We start from the raw sequence: 20,687 nt of genomic DNA on the forward strand, positions 1-20,687 counted from the left end.
CTGCAGTTGGCTCAGACTTCCCCCACTGTGCAGCTTGAGTGGCTACCCCTCCATTCCTGCTCCCACCACGCTCCCTTCTTCTCTTGGTCTCCTTGGAATAACTCAGAAGTACTGGCAAAAGAAAATCCCCTGTGAGATGTTGTGGTTCAATACTCTGTATTAAATTAGCCTAGATCAACAAGGATTAACATTGGGAACAACTTTTCCTTAGTAAGTGTGAGGTTGGATCAAGAAATACAATGGCTGGATTCCTGCCTCTGTTGCTAAGAGTGGAGCCCATTTGAGATACGAAGAGAGAGAGAGAACAAAAAAAGAGTGGAAGGCCCTAAGTATGTGAGAGCAAGAGCAAGCATGAGAAAGGCAGGAAACATCCGTGAGAGGGAGGCACATCTTTGATCACAGATGTCCAGTGAGGATACGGTTAGAACCATTTGTTATGTTTCCAATGATCAAATAGCTTCCAAACACATAGCAGTAAGATTCGCATTTGAATTAGCTACCAGGGAGCAGCCGGTACTCATAGAATCATGCAGCAGAACATGAGAGAATTACCACAGGAAATGTAATGAGAAAATAAAATCACATTACTGTTTGTTTAACAAGTGGCATAAGGGACTGCCATGACATGTACCAAGACTGAACAACAGCTTGTTGACAATTATGATTGGATGAATGTTGGGATTTATTGCAAATAGTTCTCTTGGGTTTGTGGCGAAAGGTATTGCTTTAAGCAGCAGGTGAACAACGTGAGAAGTATTGACCATCCACAGGGCAGAGGGAGAACAGAATTACAGTGCAATCCAAACTGCCTTCCATATCCATTGGCTTTCAGGCCAAAAGTAAAGACTGAATTCATTCAGTGAAATATGACAAATAATTTATAAGGAAGTGAAACAACTGGAAACACTAATCAAAATATAATAATGATCAATCTAAATTTTAAAAAAAGATACAGGGCATGGTTTTCATGTTAGCGATAAGTAATGGAAGTCAGGAAATTTCCTAGATCTGTGAGCCAGATTGAACAGAAACTGTCTGGCAAGGCACAAACTTAGCTCCAGGGGATTTGCTTGGACTTAAGCCCATACATCCAGTATACACTCCTTATAGAACAATGAAACTCTGTGTTAACAATGCCATTTGTTGAAAATCTTCCAAAAAAAAAGTAATTCATAATCTTTTCTAAAAATCTGCTGTCACCATGACTCTTTTGGCAATCAACTGCACACTTAAAGTATCAATAATAGAAACTACAAGCACCTGACATTACTTCATCTTGTGTAAATAAACAATCAACAAAATAGATTAGGGGAAAGAAGTGTCAATCTCCAGAGAGCCAAGCCTTTAATCTGTTGAAACAGATGCACAGAATGGAGAACATTGGTTAATTGACAGCTATTACATCAATCTTTTAACGTATCAACAGCAGAAATGACAAGCACTTATCACTTTTAGCTTTTTAAGCAATAACTGAGCAACTGAATCTAAGAGATTTTAGACTGAGCAGACGACAGCTTTCTCTCTTCGATCTCAGTCACTGCAAAGAATCTCTATCTACTTTGTTCCAACCCTTCATTATTTTATACATTTGTTCAAAGAATCATGGTTGACAAATTTAAGAAATTTTTGAAGCTGAATGGTTAAAAGAACTGCCATGATCCTGCAACTATGAATCTTCAGAAGATACAGGGGCTGTGTCACAAGACACCTTCCACAAAAGTATACCTCATTTCATAAGAGGAAATATTACAGCATAGAAAATAACATTAACTGACAGAAGGGAGAAAAAGGCTTAAAGTTAATGATGTAGAGCAGATTGGTGATGAACTGTACCTAAACCCTCGAACTGATAAAAACTGGACAGCAGATACATAATATGCACATGATGGCTGTTCATTTTTATCTTTTGAGAAGATTCAACCAAGATTTGAGCAAAAGCATGAATAGTTCACAGAAACACAGAATTCAAGGCCCCAGTATATTCAGCACTGTGTTTACAAACATACTAATCTTTACCAGAAACACACAGAAATGATTTAAAAAACTGTTCAGTTTGTTATTTTTGTAGTCACATGTTTACAGCCAAATTAGTCTTTACTTCAATCAGAGCAAGCTTTCCAGTCAGGGTGGGACCAAGCTATTTTACACTCCACCCCCTGCCTGTGAGCCAGCTGGTGTCGGTGGTGGGGGGGGGGGGGGGGTGGGTGTGGGTGTGGGGAGTGGGGTGGGTGTGGGTGTGGGGAGTGGGGTGGGGGTGGGTGTGGGTGTGGGGAGTGGGGTGGGGGGGGTGGGAGGGGGGTGTGGGAGGGGGGAGTGGGGTGGGGGGGTGGGGGGAGGGGGGAGTGGGGTGGGGGGGTGGGGGGGTGGGAGGGGGGAGTGGGGTGGGGGGGTGGGGTGGGTGTGGGAGGGGGGAGTGGGGTGGGGGGGTGGGAGGGGGGAGTGGAGTGGGGGGGTGGGGTGGGGGGAGTGGGGTGGGGGGGTGCGGGAGGGGGGAGTGGGGGGGGTGGGTGCGGGAGGGGGGAGTGGGGGGGGTGGGTGCGGGAGGGGGGAGTGGGGGGGGTGCGGGAGGGGGGAGTGGGGTGGGGGTGGTGCGGGAGGGGGGAGTGCGGGAGGTGGGGTGGGTGGGTGCGGGAGGGGAGAGTGGGGTGGGGGGAGTGGGGTGGGTGGGTGCGGGAGGGGGGAGTGGGGTGGGGGGGTGGGTGCGGGAGGGGGGAGTGGGGAGGGGGGGTGGGTGCGGGGCGGGAGGGTGGGGTGGGGGCGTGGGTGGGGGGAGTGGGGTGGGGTGGGGGCGTGGGTGGGGGGAGTGGGGTGGGGGCGTGGGTGGGGGGAGTGGGGTGGGGGCGTGGGTGGGGGGAGTGGGGTGGGGGCGTGGGTGGGTGTGGGAGGGGGGAGTGGGGTGGGGTGGGGGCGTGGGTGGGTGTGGGAGGGGGGGGAGTGGGGTGGGGTGGGGGCATGGGTGGGTGTGGGGGGGGAGTGGGGTGGGGTGCGGGCATGGGTGGGTGTGGGGGGGGAGTGGGGTGGGGTGGGGGAGGGGGTGGGGGGAGGGGGAGGGGAGTGGGGGGGGTGGGGTGGGTGTGGAGGGGGGTGGGGGGAGTAGGGGGGTGGGGGGGTGGGTGGGGTGGGGGTGGGGGTGGGGGGAGTGGGTGGGGAGGGGGGTGGGGGAGTGGGTGGGGTGTGGGGGTGGGGTGGGTGTGGAGGGGGGTGGGGGAGTGGGTGGGGTGGGGGGAGTGGGTGGGGAGGGGGGTGGGGGTGTGGGGGTGGGGGTGGGGGGTGGGGGGGGGGGTGGAATGACTCAAATTCTGGGCCAAAGTATGTGCTTTCGTCTCAACGTAATGGCCTAAATCTTGCTGTAAAAGTAATACCAAGGTTAGAAACTCATATCTATTAACTTGCTATTTGCAGCAAGCTCAGGTGTAGAGGAACTATGCACAAGTTGCCAATCACAAAAATGGCCCACATTTGTCACTCCACTTGAACTTCTCCATGCCTAGGCACTGCTCCACATTTCATTGCTAATCTTCTGAGCCCGGCCTCTCCAGAACGGTGGAGTGCCACGCCTGTCAGAGAGCTTCATCACACCACTATAGATTTAGGGGGAAAAGACAAGCCATGCATCCTTTTTCTGGCACTCATTTCTGTATAGTAAGTTTAAAGGCCCAGTGTGCATGTCGATAAATTTCTGAGTGGAAGAATCAGTGAATGGGTAAGGTGGTAGAGTGGGTAGCTGGGTAATTGAGTCAAGTGGGTAGGATAGGTAGAGCTAAGTAGGTCAGATAGGTGGAACAAAGTGAGTAGGATAGGTAGAGTGGTTGGTGGGTAGGGTTCTAGATTGGCATAGACAATCCTAGAATGGTCACAGTAGAGAGGAAAGCCATATTGGCTCTCTGCTAGGGCAGCTGATTTGTCCACTCCCCTATGTTAGTCCCACAGCCCTGTTAAATCTTTTGCCTCAGATAATGATCCAAATCTGTTTTTGAAGGCCTCAATTGAACCTGCCTTCATCACAGTCTCAGGCAGAAAAAGTCCAGATCCTCACCACTTGCTGCAAAAAAATGTTCTTCATCATGTCAATGTTGCTTCTTTTGTAAATCATTTAAAATCATTGTCCAGTGGTTCACAATCCTTCTGCTAGTGGGAGTAGATTCTCTCCACCTCTCTGTCCAAGTTTTGAACACATCTATTAAATCTCCTCTTAATCTTTTCTTTAAGGAGCCGAAGCTGCTTCAATCTATCCAACTTCCTCATCCCTGGAAGCATTCTTGGTTAGCTCAGTTGACTGGATTGCTGGTCCCTGATGCAGACTGAAGCTAACAACACAGGTTCAATTCCTATTCGGCTGAGGTTATTCAATCTTGCCCCTCACCTGAGGTGTGGTGATCCTCAGGATGAATCACCACCAGTCAGTTCTCCCTCTCAAATGGGCGGTGGTATCAATAACTGAATACAAGTGCATCTCTTTCAGGTTCTTCCAAATATGCATGAAACATATATCATGATTTGATAAACAGAACTTGAGTATTGCTGTAAAAGAGACATTATTGTCAAAGCTTTTTATTCATTCCCAGCAGGACAGTTCACAAGAATACCAAATGCAATTGTTGATCAGCGCTCTCTTCTCATACAATATAAAGTTCCTGTTTTTCCTCTCATTGGTATTCTTGTGAATTGTTCTGATAGCTCAACAGACAAAAATATCTTTTTTCAGCAATTCTCGAGCAACACTAATAATCATCCAGTGTTTATCTACACAACGGAAAGGAATTTCTGGAATGCACTGAGTAATATCAAAGCGGTGAGGTTCTCTCCATCCAGAAGAACACATTCTTAATTAGAAATTACATTGTGACTTTCGGGCCATAGTTCCAAACATCCCTATCTGACACAAAACTCAACAAGGGAACTTGCATAAACTATCAACGGGCAATTTTGGAAAAGCTTAATCTAGTTTTGAGGGATACTTATAATTTTATTCCAGGAAAGGTCAACGTGTTTTTCCAATGTAACCATATTATAATCTTGTGTTCAGTGCTTATGCTCAATCCCAATAAAACGTTCCTACAGAAGAAAGTACCTTCCGCTCTTGTTTCTGTTTCAGTTGCTGAAGTTCCACACTTCCAACAGCATTTGCCAGTTCTTTCATCTTCTTCTCATAGTGCTCTTTTAAACGACTTAGATCCTGCGAAAGCTAAAATCAAAGAAGCGGATTCAGTCACATACAGTTGGTAACCTCTGGGTGAATATATCCTATTATACAAAAGCAAAATACTGAAATTTAAGAAAATAATTTGCATGAATTGTGTGTCAGATATGGCTCACTTAATAGCGCCTCAGGTCTATGTCACAAAGTGGGTTCAACTGGAGTCTGGAGACTTGAGTGCACAATCTCAGCTTGACACTCCAGTGCATTACGGAGGGAACAGTACCATTGAAGTTCCCATCTTTCACATGAGACATGGTACTGAAGGTCTTTATGTTTTCACATGGCCCTAATTCAAAAAAGAACAGTAATTCTTCACAGTGTCCTCAGCTAAAACTACTAAAACAAGTTATCTGGCCATTAACCCAGTGCTGTTGGTGGGAGCTTGCTGTGTGTAAATTTGCTGTTATGTTTCCTACATTATAACAGCAACTAACACTTCAAGCGTGCTTCATAGCGACATCCTGAAGTTGTGAAATGCACTACATGAATGCAACTTCTTTCCTTCTGTTACTTACTAAGTCAATTTATAATCACAGTTAACTTCGAAATAAAAGATTCTAGTAATGTCACAAAGTGTAGCTTTATGGAGCCAGTCTAGTTTGACAGATCTCTTCTGTGATAATGCTAACCATTCAAAAACATTATGATATATAGACAATATCTTGGAGAAAATTACCATGGGAGGGTTTGGATGGGACCAAATTTAAGTGATTCTTCACTCAGAGAAAATAGGAAACCTTTGGGGTTTTTAAAATCTCACTTAGTTGGCTGAAAATCCAGCGGATCAATTCTAACAGCTGGAAAACAGCTGCTCAATGTTAGTGAATAACGTGTCAACAATCAATAATAACAGCTTATAACAGGTTTTGTCTGGCTCCTAAAGAAAAGGTTCACAGGCAACAACTTACACTTTGGTGCCTGGTTAAGTACTTCAGAGGTGCAGAATTGTTATCATTCTCTAAGTTTGTGTTCAGCGGCAACGAGTGCTGATCTAAAAATTACAGTTTGGAAGGTGACCTGGATATCACAACTGACTAACATTGGAAATGATGGTGCAAAGTAGGAGGGCGTCTATGGAGCCAAATAAGATCTTCTAAAATGGTTGACCACATCCAAACAAAAGGTACTAATTTGTATTTAAAATACTTTAAAATTTGTGTTCATGTTATACAGTCACGGGCTGAAGGAGCCAGAGCTGAACATCTAGTCCTGCAAGTTATAGAAGTCATGATGTGGAGATGCCGGCGTTGGACTGGGGTAAAGACAGTAAGAAGTCTCATACACCAGGTTAAAGTCCAACAGGTTTATTTGGTAGCAAGTGGTCTTTCTTGATTTCCAGAGGCGTTTGACAAGGTACCTCACAAGAGGTTATTGCAGAAGGTAAGGGGGCATGGAGTTGGGGGTAGGGTGTTAGCGTGGATAGAGGATTGGTTGTCAAATAGGAGGCAGAGAGTAGGGGTTAATGGGTGCTATTCGGATTGGCGGTTGGTGACTAGTGGAGTGCCCCAGGGGTCGGTGCTGGGGCCTCAGCTATTCACCATTTATATAGATGATCTGGAGGAGGGAACTGAGTGTATGGTGTTGAAATTTGCTGATGACACCAAGATTGGGGGAACGGCAAAATGCGCGGAGGGTGTGGAGAGTCTGCAGAAGGATCTAGATAGGCTGGGCGAATGGGCCAGGAAATGGCAAATGGAATTTAATGTTGGCAAGTGCGAGGTGGTCCACTTTGGTAGGAATAATTGTAGGAAGGACTATTTCTTACGTGGCGAAAAACTGCAGCAGGCGATGGTGCAGAGGGACCTCGGGGTCCTTGTGCATGAGTCGCAAAAACCCAGCCTGCAGGTGCAGCAGGTGGTCAGGAAGGCGAATGGGATGCTGGCCTTCATAGTGAGGGGGATTGAATATAAAAGTAGGGAGGTCTTGATGCGGCTGTATAGGGCATTGGTGAGGCCGCAGCTGGAGTACTGTGCGCAGTTTTGGTCGCCGCACTTACGCAAGGACATTTTGGCCTTGGAGGGAGTGCAGAGGAGGTTTACTAGGCTGATACCGGAGTTGAGGGGGTTGAGCTATGAGGAGAGGCTGAATAAACTAGGCTTGTACTCGTTAGAGTTTAGAAGAATGAGGGGAGATCTCATTGAGACGTATAAGATGATGAATGGGATGGATAGGATAGAGGTGGAGAGACTCTTCCCGCTCAGAAAGGACAGTAGGACTAGGGGGCACAGCCTCAAGATAAAGGGGGGGCGGTTTAGAACGGAGTTGAGGAAGAACTTCTTCACTCAAAGGGTGGTGAATCTCTGGAATTCTCTGCCCGTTGAAGTGGTGGAGGCTGCCTCACTAAATATTTTTAAGACGCAGGTGGATGGGTTTTTGATAAGCGAGGGGATTAAGGGTTATGGGGAGAGGGCGGGAAAGTGGAACTGAGCCACGACAGATCAGCCATGATCTTATTGAATGGTGGGGCAGGCTCAAAGGGCTAGATGGCCTACTCCTGCTCCTATTTCTTATGTTCTTAAGTGGTGGCATTTGGTACCAAATAAACCTGTTGGACTTTACCATGGTGTTGTGAGACTTCTTACTGAGTTATAGAAGGGGCATTGCAAATATCCAGCAGGGGGCAGATTTTTCTTTTAAAACGCTCAATTTTGTTTTATTTGTTCATGGTATCTGAATATCACTGACAAGGCCAGTCAGTATTTACTGCCCACCCTAAGCTGGCCTTGAGAAAACAAGTTGAACTTGGATGTAATGGATTTTGACTAACCACACAAACATTTTTACACATTTTCAGGATCTGTTACTTTATTTGTTACTCCTTCTCAACTACAAACCTCCTATGAGGAATTGACATGGCAACCTGTTTTTAAACATACACCAAAATTGTGCCATTCAGTTACTAAGAAGTGTATAAAGATGCACAATAACAATCCTGCCTATAAAGTCCTCTCACTTCTTGACCAGAATGTAATGCGCTCCCCTGTGGTAAATTGAGATGGTGGGCCTTTAATCATGTGGGAAGGTGGGGAGACTGCCACCGATCCACCACAAAGTCCATATCGGAAGGCCTTAAGTAAGTCTTCAAAATCTCCTCAAATCCGGCCTCTTATCCACAGATTTCCTGATTAATTGCATAGATTCCAGTACTCCCACAACTGCAACAGTCCTCAGGCTGGTTTCAGTTCAATGCCCCTTATTATTTTCAGCTCTGGGGAACACAGACATTTCCCAGTCAAATCACTGAGTGGCTAAATCAGAAAGATGCTCAATCTGAGGAAAAGAAATATGAACCTTTCTCTAAGGATGCCATTTTCTTCTATACCAAATGGGAACATTCTTTAGCAAGTTCTTCCACCTAGTGCTCATTACCCCTGTGAGGATTCAAGGCTTAAAATGAAGGTCTTTGTGTGCATACACAGTACATACATGTATCTTATTCTTGTGAGATTTGCCTTGGAGGAAAGAGTTGGGAATTCCATTTTCATTTTTAGTTTCTCCATCACTTTGCTCATCATAGCTCTCAAACTCACTGGAACTCCAACCATAATCCAAAGAGCTTGTTGCAGCCTCGTCTCCATGTTCCACATCATCGTAAATGAGTTCTTCTGGATCTGGCAACAAGGTTTCAATTACAGATGTTTACTCAAGTGTCACTTCAAATCTCTCTTCTAATTGTGCAATAGGTCAACTAAGATAAAACTCATATCGACAACAGCAGAAGACTCAAAAAAAAGACTGGTAGATTTACATATGCCTTCAGAATTAAAGTGAGTTCCATACAGTGAATGCACATATCTATATGTCAGACATTATGCATACATGTAATTAAAAAATTACACTAATTGACATTTAATTTCAAAATATATATAAAACTTAGCATGTAAATGGCAATAGATTCTTTTTGCCATCTCAGCATACAGTGCTACTGTGAGAAGAACACACTTCAACATATGTGCATTGGAACATTCAGAGACAGAGAGAGGGATTTTATGACCTCACTCATCCCAAAACTGTAAGAAATCCCATCCAAAGTCAACAGACCTTTGCATGGTCTACCCCTCACCCACTCAGATTCCCATGGTGGGCGAGGCAGTAAAATTCCAGCTAAAATGTACACTGCAGAAAAAAAATGAACCGATTTGAACCATCACTTACCTGTTGCTGATGCATCAGAACTTTCTCTTGGCACATCATCATAAATCACTTCATCCTGACCTGCGAGGTATGACAGAAGTTTTTCAGATAATTGATACATAATTTTAAAGGGAGGGAAAGAAAGATGCGATTGAGAAAGAGGGAGAAACGAGAGACAGAAGCAAAGGATTTTTAAAAATAACCAGAATAATTAAAATCTGTAGTAATGAGATTCTGCACTTGCAAAGTTACTTTCCACAGTGCCAAAAAGAGCATTTGGCAGCAATTGGGATTTATCAGGCAGTTATAAACTTACTTACACTGGAATGGACAAGTCCTAACATTTTTCTGGTGTGGGTATTTAGAGATAAATTGTACTACTTCACCCCGTTCCATGCAATTCGATACTAAATCAGTGAGATACTATTATCGTGAGACTTCTGGAGGAACAGGGGAACTCAGATAGCAACTTCCTCATTTCTACAAATAATTGCATGGGTTTCTGGAAATAGGTCCAATTTGCACTTTAATGACAACAAGCACCAATAGCTTCACCATTATTCTTATGGCCGAACACGAGCCTCTTATTTAAGGTTCAGTGGAAAGTATAAGCAATGGTGTTTAAGTGGGCAAATATCTGGATAATAATGTTTACTGCATCGCACATGAACAGGGAGAGGCTGAATAAGGGTAACAAAATTCTAATACCAATTTTAATATTGCAAAATTTAAAAGTGTGAAGACTTGGGGAAATGGACTAGGCTACAGCGCTGAGTAATAATTATTACAAGTTAGTTGGAACGCAGTATTTTAAAATATTACTAAAGAGAAAATGTATTGGAAACATGATTGGAAAACAGCAAGTTTGACCCCACTGTAGAGAAAAGGTGGGTAACTATAGGCCAGTTAGCTTAACTTCTGCACTGGGGAAAATGATTGAATCTATCATCTAGGAAGAAATAGAGAGACATCTGGATAGAAATTGTCCCATTAGGCAGATGCATCATGGGTTCATGAAAGGCAGGTCATGTTTAACTAGTTTACTGAAATTCTTTGAGGACATTTTGAGTGCAATGGACAATGGGGAACTGGTGAATGTGGTATATCTGGATTTCCAAAAGGCATCCGACCAGGTGCCGCACAAAAGGCTGCTGCATTAGATAAAGGAGCACATTGTTACGGGTAATGTATCAACATGGATAGAGGATTGGTTAACCAACAGAAATCAAAGGGCCCTATTTTACTATTTTGATTCTAAGTGCCGGGCGGATTAAAACTGGGAGTATTTCAGATCTGACATTCAGACCCGTTCTCAGGTGGCCCCATATGCACTCTGCCTGAAAAATATATCAGCGATTCCAAATCGCGCTGTTAAAGTCTGTGGGTGGGGCTTAATGTGCCCGAAACCCTGCAGCTCTGATTGGTGCCTCCAACTGCGCATGTGCACACAAAAAATGATAAAATGCTGCTCCCCTGCAACATTGCTCCCAAGCCGGATAATGCCTTCCCCTGGCTCCCATAGACATTGCCCCGCCCGCTACCCCCAAACATTACTGACCCATTTATCTCCCCAGCCCCTGTCACCCAGACTGATTGTGGGCCCCTCCCCCCTTCTGATTTCAGGCAGAATGGCAGCGGACCTCCCCTCCCCTGCCCCACTAATCTCAGGCAGAGTGGCATTGTACCTCCCTTCTCCCCCACTGATCACAGGCAGAGTGGCAGCAGATCTCCCCTCCCCTCACCCACTGATCGCAGGCAGAGTGGCAGCAGACACCCTTTCCCCCAGTTATTTTAGGTAGAGTAGCAGCAGACTCCTCCTCCTTCTCCTCCACTGATCTCAGGCAGAGTGGCAGTGGAACACCCCGCCCTGCTCCCAAGCAGAGAGCCATCAGACCACAGGGCCCACGTCCTCACTAACTGGGGCAGCTGCATCGGACTTTTGTGGAGCATGTCTGTTTCATGCTGATGGGCGAACGCAGTGGTAAAGGGGGAAGTGCCAGTAAAGTTGGGCATGCAGCCCACTAAGTCAATTTAATTGTATGCAAATACATTTAAATGCCCGTTGTGCCCATTTCGGGCATGGTCCCGATTGCGGCTAGGAGGCAGGCACGGATCGAGCTATGTGCCTGACGCCTGACTTTACCAAGTTTTTGCGCCTGAAAACAGCTGCAACGCGATGGTAAAATCAGGTCCAAAGAATGCAGATAAATGGGTGTTTTTCTGATTGGCAATCAGTGACTAGTGGTGAGCCTCAGGGATCAGTGTTGGAACTGCAATCATTTACTATTTACAAAGGTGATTTTGAGTTGGGGACTAAATGTTGTGTGTCAAAGTTCACAGATGACACTAAGATGAGTGGCAGAGCAAAGGTGTGCAGAGGACACTGAAAATCTGCAGAGGGATACAGATAGTTTAAGTGGGCAAGGGTCTGGCAGATGGTGTACAATGTTGGTAAATGTGAGGTCATCCATTTTAGCATGAATAACAGCAAAATGGACTATTATTTAAATGGTAAAGAATTATAGCATGCTGCTGCGCAGAGGGACCTGGGTGTCCTTGTGCAGGAATCTCAAGGAGTTGGTTTGCAGGTGCAGCAGGTAATTAAGAAAGCAAATGGAATTTTGTCCTTCATTGCTAGAGGGATGGAGTTTAAAAACAGCGAGGTTATGTTATAGCTGTATAAGGTGCTGGTGAGGCCACACCTGGAGTACTGTGGATAGTTTTGTTCTCTTCTGAAAAAGGATGCACTGGTCCTGGAGAGGGTGCAGGAGAGATTCATTAAGTTTATTCTGAAGTTGACAGAGTTGGCTTATGAGGAGTGACTGAGTTGACTGGGACTATAGTCATTGGAATTTAGAAGAATGAGGGGGGAACTGATCTCAACATAATATTACGAAGGCGATAGAGAAGATAGAAGCCGATAAGTTGTTTCCATTGGCAGGAGAAACTAGAACATGGGGATATAGTTTCAAAATAAGGGGGGGGGCAGATCTAGGACTGAGTTGAGGCAGAACTTCTTCACCCAAAGGGTTGTGAATCTGTGGAATTTGCTGCCCAGTGAAGCAGTTGAGGCTACCTCATTGAATGTTTTTAAGGCAAAGATAAATTTTTGAACAGTAAAGGAATTAAGGATTATCGTGAGCAGTCGGGTTAGTGGAGTTGGGTCCATGAAAAGATCAGCCATGATCTTATTGAATGGTGGAGCAGGCTCGAAGGGCCAGATGGCCTACTCCTGCTCCTAGTGCCTATGTTCTGATGTCTTACTTGTACTCCAAGAAGTGGGTATCAGTTGGAATGCCCAGCCTGAAAGAATGGTTGTAGCAGATTCAACAGTAACTTTTGAACAGGAAGTGATAAGATAAATGTGCAAGTAGGGGAAAGAGCAGGAGAGTAGGACGAATGGGATTGCTCTTTCAGAGGAGCAGCACAGGGACAATGGGCCAAATGGCCACCTTCTGTGCTGCATAATTCTAAAAACAAAAAGGGAAACCAACTGAAACCTCAGTGATTGAAAGAGTAGGTATTAACAATAAATTAAACTTTTAAAAGGCAGATGTTTTCAGAAAAGGGAGGCAAAAATAAAGATCAGTTTTAAACTAAGTGCAAGTGGCATGAAGAAGACTACAAATTCACTGGTGAAAAATAGAGAGTGTAGGTCAGTGTCTTCATTCTTGCTCTGTGTCCATATGAGAACTATCAACATCACTGTCTTTATCCACTGCAAAGTTAGAGGGCAATTTTTTGCAGATTGTGTAAATAGTTATACCATTGCAGGAATCATCCAACACCAGTTGCCAAACAACAATGGAGATGCCCACATTTTTTTCTAAACTGGCAACACAGCTTTAAGTCTGAGTTTGGTCAATACTTATCTTGCGTATTCATTGGATTGACACTTCTCTTCAATGCTCGACTGGTCTACATTTCTTTGTTGAATGCTCACCACATTCTTCTTTCGAAACTTCACTAATTAGCACATTAGTTTCGCTTAATTAGAATTCATGCCCGGTGTCTCTGCTGCTGCATCTCAGCTATCATAAACTTCCCTCTGCTGCACCGTTGCTCATGACAACACACGGCCAAATACTTTATCCTAATGCTGCCAAAATCAAGTATGTGCTGGAGAGAATAAATTCAACATTTTACCTGCAATTCTCGGTCCAAAACGAGTGATGCACTTTTACACAAGATGCTTATTGTAAATTGAAGATTTATGATGCATTCTTTTTGTCATTGATACATACCCTCTAGCCATGCTGTATTTGCTGGGTCTGAAGCCCATTTGGTAAAGGCATCTTCTGTGTCCAAAGCAAGGTAATCATCACTATAATAAAATGGAATAAAATAATTTGTAACATACAGTGCATTTTTAGTGAATACATTGGTACAAACACAAATAAGACAGGGTAGCTATTGCAACCATAAGTCTTCATTTTTCTTGAGATTGGAAAGCTTCCAAATGTTACTGGTTCTTTGAAATGCTTACAATAAAATATCAGATGTGAACTTTCCAAAATGACACAGTATATAGTGTAAAAACATGCAAAACTAGTTACCATTAAATCAGCAAAGCACAATTGTCTAACCTTTATCTTCATTTTATGTTGCGACTGCAAATAACTATTTCTAACTTCTAATAGGTGCCAAAAGCAGAGTGGAAACAAATCCAATTTCTAGTTTTCCACTTGTAACATTACTTGATTCTTGGAATTTTGCAGCAATGCAAATGTAGGAGAAATTTTAATGGAGAGCATGTTTAGTGCAGCCAGGAGCCTGTCCAGACGCCCAGGATGAGAATTCAGTACACCAGAAAATATACGTGCTGAAACATTTGTCTAAGAAATGAAGGGAAGCAAAGAATTGACGAGAAAAAAAAGAAGTTGCGGACATTCTTTCACCACAATAAAAGAAATTGGAGCAGAGAATGAAGTAGATGAGGGAAAAAAAGCAGATACAGTTACTGCCAAGCTTTATAAGGAATCGCATTTACATCTGAGACAATTTTTCCCCAACTATGCAGGGCAAAGGAATGTCATGACTGGTCAACTAATATGGGCCATAACTTCTGTGACATGCCGATCACAGCCAGATTGCTGTGACTGACATGCCTATTTAATTACACTGAAATGCTGACGTGCCTTTCTCACCCAGCCTTCCAACGCAGGCCAGGTGAGAAAAGCGCAGTGCAGCTATTCAGGAATCCGCTCAGTCAAGTGGAGTTGGGGACAGTCAAGCACCCCTTTGTGGCACTGATTTCCATACAGAAGCCAGGGAGAAGGTACAGTAAATGGGTAAGTTGGTTGGGGCTGGAGGAAGGAGGGTGGGATTAATACAATGGTGTCCCAGGAGATAGAAGAGCCTATAATTCTTCTAACTTTTCCTGGGATAACTAATACTGTAAATCATTGGAATGGTTCAGATCCAATGGTTCACATTGCAGATAACTGCCCAGCTGAAGTTTGAACTTTCCAGACAATGGCCATGCAATGGAGACTTTCAGGTGGTCTCCCAGTGCACGTTGGGGGACCTCTGAGGGGTGACACCTCGGAGATCAGAAGTTATGCGCTATCGCCTGTAACTATTATCAAGTACATATATATCTATATACTATTAAAAGATTTTTGCATATGCCTCACAGTGCCAAAGGACCTAGCTTCGATTCTGGCCTAGGCCGACTGTGGGGAGCTTGCTCATTCTCCCCGTGTCTGTGTGGGTTTTCTCCAGGCACCCCGGTTTCCTCTCAGACCAAAGAATTGCAGGTTAGGTGAATTGGCCACAGTAAACGGACCAAGTTGTGGGGATGGGACAGAGAAGATGATCTGAGTGGTGTGCTTGTTCAGAGAGACGGTGCTGAATCAATGGGCTGATCAGCCTCTTTCTGCACTGTAGGGATTCTATGGTTCTATGTACATGCCCCTTGTCCATCATGTTTCAGATACCACACCTTGTCTCAAGCAAACTTGCATTACGCTTGAGGGGAGGGAAATGAAGAAACCATTAAATTGTTTACTATCTCTATCAATACCTTGCATTTAAATTGTGCTTTTATTGATGTAAAATATCCCTAAACAATTCACAGGAATGCTATCAAATAATATCTGACATTAAGCCACATAAGGAGATATTAGGTCAGATAATCAAAAGCTTGGACAAAAAAATTAGGTTTTAAGTAGCGGCAGAAAGTAGAGGTAGAAAGAGATGGAGATTGGTGGAGGGTTCGAAGGAAGGAATTCGAGAACCTTCAGGCCTCAGCAACCAAAGGCACAGCTGCCAATGGGTGGAGTGATAACAACTGGGGAATCACAAGAGGTCAGAATTAGAAGAGCCCCGATAACTCAGAGGGTGTGAGGGCTGAAGAAGTTACAGAGAAGCTGGAGCATGGGGTAATGTGAAAATAAGGATGAGAATATTAATATTGAAAACTGGATCAGGTAAACAAATCTGTGCAGGAATACAGCGCACTAGAAACAGAGGAAGAAATTTTCCAATCCCGCCTGCCATGGGAATCATCGCTCGCGTGGAGGGGGGGAGTTTGTTGACCTTGACTGGAATTTTCTGGTTTTGGGGTGAATGCGGCAGAAAATCCCACCCAGAATGTCTTAATTGATCTTTCCATGAACAAAGCAATGTTCCAATTTCCAGTCTGCATAAGTGAGTAATCTTCAAAAGAAAGAAAATCAGTGTTTAATTTGCAGTTAAATTTGCAGTCCTGTAGGGTCACATATCTACACCTTAGCAGAACAGCACAAGGAAACAAAGACTGAACAGAAAAGGGCAGAAGGGCAATGAGGGCTTTAAATATGGAAAATATTCCCTGTGAAAATGCATCACTTAATCAATAATATAAAATGGGTGCCAACTTACCCAACTGGCTGGCTGTTTGGCTGAGTTAGACTAGCATCAGAATCTTCACTTTTAAATGGTGCTGTGAATATACAGGAAATAACATTATCAAAAAGTGCTCTCAAATTAACTGGGATCAGGATGAATAAGATTCCCACTTTTAGAGGTTTACACCTTTTCAAGAAGTGTGTTTTCTCTCTCCCTCTTGCCTCTCCTTACCAACACCTTTCACTGCCACACAATTCTCAATTTGCTACTATTGGTACCAAAATCAGAAATAAGGGCTGTGATTCTCCCATTGCGACCCCCAAATTTTCTGTCGGATCGTGGGGGGGGGTAATGTGCGTCTGTGGGCTTGAACAGGGATTTGTGCATGCACGAGGATCACATGCACATTTCCCTGAGCCGGCGAACAGTCACCAGTCAGACCACGCTGGAAACCAGTGGGAAGGCAGGTACGTGATTTAAACCTGTTTTTAATCTGTTTTAAATATGCATATTATGTAATTATCAGGACCTTTCAAGTCTCAATCGAATCTCCCGCCACACCAGGAGTACTTCATTATGGTGGGGTTCAGACTAGTTCTCCACATTCAGGGAGCTACTGAAAACTCCGACGGAATGAATGGGGGGACAATCAGGTCATCCCAGGGGATCAGGCGGTGGGGTGGTGGTGCCCCCAAACGTGGGCACCCTGGCATTGCCCAAGGGGCAAAGTGCACATGCCCAGCGAGCAACTTAGCACTGCCCAATGTGCATCAGGCAAGGGGGTGGGGCCTATTGTGGGCAGGGCCTAGGGACAATCAGTGGGGATGGGGGTCCCGCTGCCACCCTGCAGACAAGATTGCAGGGAGGGCAGCAATTGGGGCGGGCTGGGGGGATGGATGGTCTGCCAGAGAGGGAGCCTGCCTCGGGGTGGTGGTGGGGGGGGGGGGGGGGGGGGGTTGGTGGGGTGGGTGATGGTGGGGTTGGGGGGGTGGGTGGTGGTGGTGGTGGGGGGTGGGTGGTGGTGGTGGTGGGGGGTGGGTGGTGGTGGGGGGGTAGGGGGTAGGTGGTGGGGGGGTAGGGGGTGGGTGGTGGTGGAGGGTAGGGGGTGGGGTGGGGGTTGGGTGGTGGCGGGGGGGGGTAGGGGGTGGGGTGGCGGGGGGTAGGGGGTGGGTGGTGGGGGGGTAGGGGGTGGGGTGGGGTTGGTGGTGGTGGGGGGGTAGGGGGTGGGGTGGCGGGGGGTAGGGGGTGGGGTGGCGGGGGGTAGGGGGTGGGGTGGGGGGGTGGCGGGGGGGTAGGGGGTGGGGTGGGGGGGTGGCGGGGGGGTAGGAGGTGGGGTGGGGTGTGGGGTGGGAGGGTGGGGTGGGGAGTGGGGGTGTGGGGTGGGAGGGTGGGGTGGGGAGTGAGGGTGTGGGGTGGGAGGGGTGGGGTGTGGGGGGTGTGGGGTGGGATGGGTGGGGTGGGAGGGGTGGGGTGGGGAGTGGGGGTGTGGGGTGGGAGGGTGGGGTGGGGAGTGGGGGTGTGGGGTGGGGGGTGGGGGGGTAGGGGGTGGGGTGGGGTAGGGGGGTGGGGTAGGGGGGGTGGGTGTGGGGGGTGGTGGGGGGTGGGTGGTGGGGCGGGGTGCAGGTGAGTTGGCACAGGGTCTGCCAGGGTAAGGGGGGTGGAACCTGGACACTGGGGCACTCCAGGACAGCGATGGTCAGGGCTGGCCTAGGAATTGCTGTGGGGGCTGTGATCGGCCATGGGGAGAGGGGGAGAGCAGTGGTTGGAGAGGCAGCACTGTGGGGGTCCCAGGCTGGGCAGCGATCAGGCTGACCAGCAAATGGGAGGTTGGCACTTTGGGGCCACTGCACATGCGCAGCGCTCCAGAACGGGCTCCGCCCCCTGGGTTTTTAATGATATTCATGACTGGGACCTCTGCAGTGCACAAATTCTGGTGAGAAGCTGAACTGACAAAACAGTCGGGATTTAGAACAGCTTTCCTGCCAATTCAGCACTTTTGGGAGAATCGCCCCCAGCTTTACAGGATCATATTTAAATAATCCAAAGAAGCTAAAAAGTTATACAATGATTATGTGGAGCTGCTCAGAGGTTCAGGTAACTGTCCTTGACCTCTACCTTTTATTCTCTCTGTCCCATTTCATCCAAACACCCAGCTATTGGCTTGCAAAAACTTCAAGTTGCCCCTTTTTACTTTTACACATCTTTATATATGGATTCAGAAGATAATTAGCAATGAGAGGTTGAGGGATATGGTGAGTTGGTTGGTTGGTTGAGGTTAAAAAAAATCGGACAGACTAGTTGTGAATATTAACTTTTCCCACTTTCTAAAATGGCTTAGTCCTTAGAAATACAACCATCGAGAGCAAACTAATAGATTACAGTTAATAAATCTTATTGTCAATTTTCACAATGTAGACACCTCACCTTCCTCATCGAAGGACACATTTCTTATTAAAGTGACAGGTGCTGAATAGGTGGGAACCAGCAATGGTACATTGGATGGTACAGCATATCCACACGGAACTGGCACACAGTATCCAGCAGGGAGCGTATGACTTGTTGCCTTATTGTCTTGATGGCTTTGTTCCTCTCTTTGTAATTCAACCTGGTCATTTTCCTGGAGTGGTGAGATATCTATAACTGAATATGGATTCACTTTTGCAAGCGGCGTTTCAGCTGTGGCTTTTGCAGGCGAGTGTAGCAAACTGACAGCAGTGCCATTTTCTGCAAAGACAAACACTTTCTTCAAAAAAATGTCTTCAGATTGTCTGGGAATCCAGTTCAACGCTCCCCTCTCCCAACCCCCCTCCAAATTATTTTCCACTAACGCTTCCTTTAAATCCAAACTCAAATCTTTACAATACGGTTGACAGTATTTTGAATCCAGGGGCAGGATCCTCCTCCATTATCACACCCAAACTCAGGTGGAATAGATTTAGTTATTAGTATCATAAGTAGGTTTACATTAACACCGCAATGAAGACTGAAATTCTCCCAGTTGCCACACTCCAGCACCTGTTCAGGTACACTGAGGGAGATGACTTAGCATGATCAATCCACCTAACTAGCTCATCTTACAGACTGAGAGAGGAAACCGGAGCTCTCAGAGGAAACCCACGCATGTACAAGGAGAACTTGCAGACTCCGTATAGACAGTGACCCAAGCCGGGAATCGAACTTGGGTCCCTGGTGCTATGCGGCAGCAACGCAAACCACTGTGCTACATGCCACCCCATAGTAGGGCACAGTGGTTATAAAATAACTGAGCAATGAGGCCTACTTCACCTCTAGCTTGACTAACTTGCACTAGGACCAACACTGGCCACTCCATCCCTACTAATGGCACGCAAATCCCAGGAGGGCTGCCTGGCACTCTGTCCAATTGCTCTACCACTTGGTATTACAGCCAATGTGTGGAAAATGGATGCTAGGCCTCTAAAAATAGAAAGTATTGGCCTTTGAGAGGGCGTGGCAGTCTCCACTTTCTTTGATTCCATCCATCAATCACTCTTGCTACACGGGCTTATTGGGCTGCTGATCTTGGGGGCTGCTCAGCTTATCCATTCCTTCGCAAACTCAGAGGTCTACAGCACAGAAAAGGCCCTTCAGCCCATTGCGTCTGCACCAGCCTTGTAGACAATCTCCTATGCTTTGCTCTATGACTCTCTACATCCAACTGCGGTCACCAGAGATGGGAAACCTTGCAATTGAAAATTCTGCTTCCTTTTATTTTATTGGTTTTCCTCGAAAAATTTGAACATTTTCAGTAATGTAGAATTTTAATTGTTCATTGTGTATTTGCAAATATACAGCTACTAATGTGGAGGAAGACATTTCGAACTAGACATGTTAACAACATAAACTGAAAAGACTGACAACTTGAGGAGTAAAATCAGAACCCTGGGCTGGATTTCAAAGACGCAAAAAGTTTGAGTCACATGACACCCTTGGATAGAAGGAGCAGTTGCACTGTCTTGCTGTCTGCCAATCAGTCTGTCATCTTCCACTGAACAAGAGGCAGCTCAGAACAAGAGCACTGTCCAGGTGAATGCCTGGTTACCATCTACAATGTTCCTGCTGGAACTTCTGTACCATCACCTACAAGACTAATTCATCTCTACACGCCTATTTCACCATGGAAGGCATCTATACAGGACAGGTGAATTATCCAGTTTCAGACTTCAAGCTGCCAACTTCTGAGAAAGAACACACCACTAGACTTTGATTCAGCTCTCTGAACTCACATGAAATAACAATTCTTTCCGCTGTGCTCATTGCCCTCTAATTCATTCTCTCTTCCCCCTCTTTTATTGCATCAGTGAAAATGGAGACTGCGTTGCTGCCATCTCGTTGTATTTGAGTGTGTGCGAATAAACTATCCCTCTGGGTTTACCTGATCTGGAGTTTGGTGTGGGATTAACAATCAAAACTGAATCACATCAAAACTGAAGGGTTGGGAAATATGCCTCCTCTTAACAAGAAAGAAATCAACATCAAAACACCTTTTTGTTTACAATGGATA

General features: G+C 45.7%; 1 protein-coding gene across 2 annotated transcripts in view; it reads right to left on the bottom strand.

Moving 5' to 3' along the window:
* The window catches only part of arhgef10 (Rho guanine nucleotide exchange factor (GEF) 10), a 284,795-nt gene that overhangs the window by 175,108 nt on the left and 89,000 nt on the right, over window positions 1-20,687 (bottom strand). For both annotated transcript variants that reach the window (XM_080192046.1, XM_080192045.1), the window contains exons 4-9: window positions 18,590-18,889; window positions 16,199-16,259; window positions 13,579-13,658; window positions 9,356-9,415; window positions 8,627-8,811; window positions 5,072-5,185 (exon numbers count right to left, since the gene is read on the bottom strand). In XM_080192046.1, coding sequence (XP_080048172.1) covers window positions 5,072-5,185; window positions 8,627-8,811; window positions 9,356-9,415; window positions 13,579-13,658; window positions 16,199-16,259; window positions 18,590-18,889 — 800 coding nt within the window. The remainder of the gene's footprint in view (window positions 1-5,071; window positions 5,186-8,626; window positions 8,812-9,355; window positions 9,416-13,578; window positions 13,659-16,198; window positions 16,260-18,589; window positions 18,890-20,687) is intronic.

The sequence above is a fragment of the Carcharhinus amblyrhynchos genome, chromosome 7 (genome assembly GCF_965287045.1).
Source record: "Carcharhinus amblyrhynchos chromosome 7, sCarAmb.v2.hapA, whole genome shotgun sequence".
Lineage (NCBI taxonomy): Eukaryota > Metazoa > Chordata > Chondrichthyes > Carcharhiniformes > Carcharhinidae > Carcharhinus > Carcharhinus amblyrhynchos.